This window comes from Gavialis gangeticus, unplaced genomic scaffold (genome assembly GCF_001723915.1).
Source record: "Gavialis gangeticus isolate Ggan-Ray unplaced genomic scaffold, GavGan_comp1, whole genome shotgun sequence".
Lineage (NCBI taxonomy): Eukaryota > Metazoa > Chordata > Crocodylia > Gavialidae > Gavialis > Gavialis gangeticus.
This window is the reverse complement of record NW_017729032.1, coordinates 26,558,910-26,565,720: the sequence shown is the minus strand read 5'-3', so window position 1 is coordinate 26,565,720 and position 6,811 is coordinate 26,558,910. Positions and strand designations below refer to the sequence as shown.

At 41.7% G+C, this 6,811-nt stretch overlaps 1 protein-coding gene across 1 annotated transcript in view; it reads right to left on the bottom strand.

The window, feature by feature from the left end:
• Positions 1 to 6,811, bottom strand: part of CNTN5 (contactin 5) — a 1,308,168-nt gene that overhangs the window by 27,942 nt on the left and 1,273,415 nt on the right. Inside the window, exons 22-24 of the mRNA XM_019525021.1 lie at positions 4,881 to 5,067; positions 4,353 to 4,465; positions 2,493 to 2,661 (exon numbers count right to left, since the gene is read on the bottom strand). Coding sequence (XP_019380566.1) covers positions 2,493 to 2,661; positions 4,353 to 4,465; positions 4,881 to 5,067 — 469 coding nt within the window. The remainder of the gene's footprint in view (positions 1 to 2,492; positions 2,662 to 4,352; positions 4,466 to 4,880; positions 5,068 to 6,811) is intronic.

Genomic DNA, 6,811 nt, shown 5'->3' with positions numbered 1-6,811 from the left:
CCCTGCACTTGTCCTTGTTGAACCGCATCCTGTTTAGATGTTTCCAGGATGGATTTTTTAAGTGTTGGTTGGACTACTGAAGAAAGAAGAGAGGACTCCTTCCCTGAAAAAGGTGGTATTAGTTCATAAACTAGAAGGAATATGGATCAAATGTCTTAAATCAAACTTCCTGATGGCCACATCCAGACGAGCAGAGCCGTGTAGTATGTGGCACTGCAGACATGTCTGTGACACCACATACTGCACGTTCAACTGTTCTCCACACTGCAAGGGTATCCAGGGGTCAAAAAAACCTGCACAAAAAAAAGAAAAAAGAAGCAGAGTAGGACATGCAGAGGCAGAGCTTGGCTGGCTGGAGACACACTTTGGCTGCCGGGCAGGCTCCAAGCAGCAGGATCACCACTGCTGCAGACCTGGGAGGCCCCCAGGACCCCAGGTAAGGCTGCTGGGGCCAGCTCAGCGCTGGCCTCAACCTCCCCTATCCAACCTTGGGTAACCTGCCACGCACCAGAGGGTGCATGGCACAGGCGTTCCCAGGGCCAACTAGTGGCAGCCCAAGGTGTGCCACCACTAATTCTCCCCAGGAAACCAATGCATCAGGAGCTTGGTGAACAACTGTTCGCTATGGCACCCCCGGGGAAGACCAGGGCCATTGGATATAAACTCTTGGAAGGCTGCTTCAGGCTTAATACCAGGAAAAACTCCTTCACATTCAGGGTGTCCAGACTGTGGAATAAACTCCCTCCAGAGGTGGTGCAGTCACCTGCCCTGGAGGTTTTCAAGAGGAGACTAGACAGTCACCTTGCTGGGGCCACCTAACTCCAGTTGTCTTCCTGCCTGGAGTGGCAGGGCTGGACCCGATGATCTGCAAAGTCCCTTCCAGCCCCTAACAATCTATGAATCTATGAAACACCCATGCTCATGTGGATGCAGCCAATGAGTGAATGAGTTGAACTCCAGGAAGTCAGATGAACTATTGGTTAGATGAGCTATTGGCAGAGAGGGTGGATCCAGGTTGTCTAAGTTCGTTCCAATTTTTATAATCTTTTCAAAAGCAGTGCTCAGATCAAATGAACTTTCTCTCACATACCATTTGACAAGTTAATTTATACGTGAATACTACATTAAATAAATTTGGGACATAGTATCTACAGACCAGTGATTCTTAGCAAGGGTGTTGAAGTACCAGAAGGCTGCTGCCATATCCTTTGAAGGGTGCTGTGAGTTGTGAGGAGACAAGGAGATAATCACAGGCTCAGGTTTATCTCTTCCTGGATGATTCCCCACTTACACTGTTTGACCTCTGTGCAAGGAGGTAAGCACTGTCATATATTAATTAGTTTTTGAAACTGGGTGCCACTCAAGTCACAAAAATAATGGAGGATGCCTTGAGTCCATTGAGGGATGCCTACTCCTGAAGACTAAGTCCCAAATTCACAAGGTGTGACTTAGGTGCCGAAAGCCTAAGTCACACTGCACCTAATGGTGCAGTCCTTAAAAACTGCAGTTAAAAATCAAATATCAAAGAACATATGGCTTAATACAAACAAAAACCAGCAATTAAAAGCCAAAGTACCTACTGCAAATGTCCAGAACTTATGGCCTTTTGGCAGGGCTGAACAGTGTCTATCTAAGCCCAATGGGTATCTCCAGTTGTGGTCATTTCTATACCCATGTCCCCTGAAAAGCATGATCCATTAGATGTGTTCAGTCATTAGCTATTTAGCATGCATTTACATGAATGAAGTTTGCATAAAGTCCCACGGGGTGTTTTATTCAATTATTCAGTGGTTAGATCACTCGCCCAGGATGTGCAAGACATGAATGTTATGCCCTTTATAGTCTGAAAGCATGATTATACCACTCATCTGAGTGGGTACAGAGGAATCAGAAATCTAGGTCCTATCCTAAGGGTGCCTGATAAATTTAAGGTTGAAAAGTCATTGGATAAGTGCAAACAGATCCTTTGAACAGGTATCAGAACCTATGTTTCTCTCTCCCCTGGTAAATCATGCATCTTTTTGCTCTCTTCCTCTATCTCAAGAAAATCTGAATTATTTTCAGTATGAGTGGTGGTATGTGTCCCTACCTACCCTGCTTAGCCTGTAGCTTGGGTGTTGGGGCACTCTGCAGGTGGATGTGGTTGGGAATCCCCTCAAGCAGAGGAGGAATCTTGGATAACTGCTGAAGCCACTGAAATACTGGATAAAAAGGCAGTGATCCCACAGTAATGATTTTTTTCGTTTCTTCTTTTGAAGAAAAGAGCTCTGCTTTTGAAGGAATAATTTAAATGCCTAGTTTCAGGAGAGAAGTTTCAGGCTGTGATTCCCAATCTAACAGGTCCCTTCCTGCCCCAAGAATTAGGAGCTCCTAGGCTGCATTTCTTGTGAGTACTTCCTTTTGGCTAGTTTAGGCAGCACCTGCTTAGTAAAAGTGATGATGTAATTTTAAAAACCATAACATTCTGTATATAAAACTTAAGAGTGACCTACCTGAAAAAGATGGCACTCTGATTTGGGAGCTGATTGTCCCGTCCCCTCCTTCACTGACAGCACAAACCTCTATGATATATACTCCAACATCAGGAAGAAGAACCACTGCAGAGGTTTTCTGTGTTTCAATGACTTGACTGTTGCTTTGACCTTCTTGTCTAAACAATACCTGCAGATTACAAAGGCACTTTAAAACCATCATTAAAATTTTAAGCCAAACGCTGGACTCTTTACTCAGGCTAAACTGCCAATAATAGCAAAAAGTGTTTTGCTTGAGAAATGACATAAGGGTTATAGGATCTGGCCTTTCAACTTTAGGTAGAGACTCCCTGTGTCCTCCACCTCCCTTTTTTACCCCTAAAAGTATGGATAGACACTTGTGGAGGTTAGGGGCATGTTAAATCACATTAAAATGGCCATCTGATCTAGTTCACTTAGTTCACTTAAGTTAGGTCAATCTAAATGAGAACTATAAAGAAGTTTCAGGAAGGTTATATTGGTCAGAAAGGGCCAACCCAATCTAATTTAACAGTACCATGAACATGCACTAAGTTAGATAGGGTATAGTTAGAACAATCTAACTGAATTTCTGTACATGTTCCCAGAGTAGCCCCAGGTCTGGGGAAGCCCAGCTGCTGACCTCAGCCGTGAGGGTGTGTTTTTCCTAACTCCCCAGTACCAGGCTATTTTTATCCCCATGGCCCCTTTAAAGTTCATTCTCATTCATATTCCATCAAAAAATTCATGTGCTGGTGAATATCCAGATTTAAATTGGAGGAAGATACTTTGGAACAGAACCTCATGTGGTGAAAGTAACCAGTTCACTAAGCCAAATGGTACTGACTGGGGATCTGGCCCCTCTTATGAAAACACTAGTCTTTCATTTTGGGTAGGTGAGAAATGCAGCTGGTGCATATGTAGCTGTCCTTGCAGTATGTCAGTCCAAGGACTTGTATTCCCAGGCAAAACTGAAAAAGTCAGAGAAGTGTGAAATGGTAAGGAAGTTAACTGAACTTTTTCTGAACCTCAAACATTTTGATAAAGGTTAAGACAGTTTTGATTTTATCCAAACCTTTTTACATTTTCCTGATGATATTTCCTGTTATACAATACTACCAGGTAGTGTGTGTGTGTGTGTGTGTGTGTGTGTGTGTGTGTACATACACATATATGTATAGATACACATATACATATACACTGTATATAGATCTATCTATTGATTTATTGATCTGTCAATAGAACGATATAGATATATAGATACATAGGTACATAAGGAATTTTGTTATGATTTAAAAGCATATATTTTTCCCATTTATGTCATAAGTTACTTCAGATTCAGTTTAGATTCAGTTTAGATTTTACTCTTTAAAACTCTGAAAAACTTAAAATGCCAGATGTTGTAGTCACAGATTGCTGAACACCACCAACATGATCATAACAAATCTCAGTATTTGTACTTCTGCTCTACAAAAAAATTAATTTTAATGGTATTTAAGATGCCTCATCCTTCTGCATTTCCCTAAATCCTACTGTAAACACAGTTAAATTGAAGTGTTAGCATGGATTTCACTGCAGTCTGGTCTTATTAATAGCCACTTTTGGGCCAGAGATGACCTCAGATTGTGCTCATTCAGTTTATAATCATCAGTTAATGAGCACAACAGAGAGAAGTATTGGAATATTTAATTTTTTTCACTCTTTTTGTGTTATTCTTTATGTTCTAGTTAGGAGTAAGTGTAGAAAATCTGTACAGCATACTTTGGTGACATAAGATAAAGGAAAGTAAAAAAGGAAGAAGAAGAGAGGATGGTTTGATAGTTTGGAACATGGGAAGGTGAATGAAAAAGAGAGAAGACTAACCTTATACCCCATTACATCAGATTCATTTGCTAGGGGTCTGACTGGCTCCCATCCCAGAGACACATGAGAGCCATCTTGCATCCACATAATATTGCTTGGTGGTTGGCTGGGAGCTGAGCAAAAGAAGAAGAAAATAACATTATGCACTTAAATGCACCTTTTTATTCTGGTAATCATTCTGATTTTTTAAGACATTTATGTTTATCTGCATAGGCAGGATCTCTTCTCTAGCCGGAAGCCGATAAGGTGGTTTTTGCTCCAGGAATGTCATTTTATTAGATATTCTACAAAGCTTATGAACCCGAATCCTTTCATCTCTCTCCAGTATCACAAATGCTTAGCCTTGTTTTCCAGGAAAAGAACCTTTTTTTTTTGTGAATATCAAATTTGTCATGTCAGTTTTAGAATTACGATTTAAACCATGAATCAAAGCTATGCGTTAGCTCTGCTTATTATATATGCGGTATAGGGAAAGCCAGAAAGGCGAAGATTTTTTTCCCCGCTGAGACAGAAGTTCGGGTCACTTACGGGATTTCTTGGTGGCAGCATGCACAGTTGTGCTAGGTGGTCCATACCCAGCAGCATTATAGGCCCTGACTGTTAGGTGGTATAATGTGTTTCCTTCTAATCCCGTCAGAATGATGGATGATTCATTTCCCTCAGTTTTGATTTTTTCTGCTGCTTCTTCCTGCTCCATATCTCTCCAGTATGCAACCTGCCAAGAAGTGACCATGTAGAAGATTAATTTCAGCATTTGTGCAGCTTCCTCTGTATGTGTTTTCACTTGTTTTTGTGGAAATCCTTCTTGTTGTCTAATTAACAGCTCCTTTTAAACAAGTGGGAATTGTAACATTAGCTCACACTCCAGTGGTGCTCATCAGAGTTCCCTCAGATGGCTATAGTCAAAATGTCACATTACTACTTAAAGCATCACTGAAATGCAATGCATCACATTCTGCCAGCATGAGATGTTGTGACTAGCAAGACAGAACAGCAGAGAATAAGTGCTGACAGGAAGTCAAAAGTATTTCAAAGAACTCAAGGAGAGCTCACCTCTCGCAGGTCATGAGAAACATTTACCATTCAATCTGGAAAGCTTTGACTGAATCATTTGGGGAAATGGCATGAACAGTATTTTCTTTCTGGCTCTGCATAATACAGAGCCACGAGATCTCTGTCAATGTAATGAATAAGATATGACAGAAAACCTAAGGAAATCTTGTAGTGGGTTTATTCTACGGGAATACATTACTGGGGGAGAGAAGAGAGAGAAGGGGGTTCAGTTTTAGTTACTCAGATAAGAACAGGTTTCTGTCAAATGTAATTTAGAAGGAATATCTCTTCCCTTCCTTTCCGCGTACAGAAGACAAAGTGAACTTTGGTGGTTACCAGTCCATGACCGCTGGTACCTGCACTGTGCTTGTCATGTCCCCTTAGAGACTGTGCTCCTGGGACAAGAAATCTGGGTCCTCCTATAAGCAGGGCCCAGATATTTACAAACTGTCATAGAAGAAAATTAAGACTTTCTCCTGTAGATCTATCTACCCACAGACTTCAGTGAGGTTATATCATTTTCCATGGCTCCGCTCTCCCCCCTGAACAGAAGGAGTCACTGAAGTGCTATTCAAATGCCTTATATTCAGGTTGCTTTGATTCATGCACAGAACACTTGCAACTTGACCTTTTCCCTGAGGTTGGTTATTTCAGAATAGGTGACTGATATTTACCTAGATACAGTTTCCTCTGAGAAAAGAAAGGTGACATTATACTCCTGAGAAAGTACCCAAGGAAACAGTGAATCAAAGGAATCAAGACATTCATATGGAACATAAAATCATTCTTTGGGTCTATGCTGCTTTCTAGGTTTGGACTAAGAGTATTATCTTAAAAATAACAGAAGGAATGGACACAATATTGCAATTTTAGATCAGATATTCAATTCAGGTAAATAAGTATAACTCTGTTAACATAGATCAATTATCCCCTCTGATCTGATAACAATAACATTCCTTACATCTACGTGGGTGTGTTTATTTTCTTTATTCTTTATAGTTTCATAGTTGGTCTGGTCGGGAGGGACCTGAGCAGATCATCAAGTCTGACCCCCTGCCATGGGCAGGAAAGAGTACTGGGGTCAAATGACCCTGGCAAGGTGATTATCTAGCCTCCTTTTAATGACCCCCAGGGTAGGAGTGTGCACCACTTCCCTTGGAACTTGGTTCCAGCTTCTGGCTGCCCTGACTGTGAAGTAGCGCTTCCTGATATCTAGCCTGAATCTACTCTCAGTCAACTTATGACCATTATTCCTTGTTACTTCCAGTAGTGCTCAGGGGAACAGGGACTCTCCCATTGCCTGATGGTCCCCCTTGGCCAGCTGGTAGACAGCCACCAGATCCCCCCTCCTCCTTCTCTTGTGGAGGCTGAACAGGTTCAGGTCCTGTAGCCACTCCTTGTAGGGC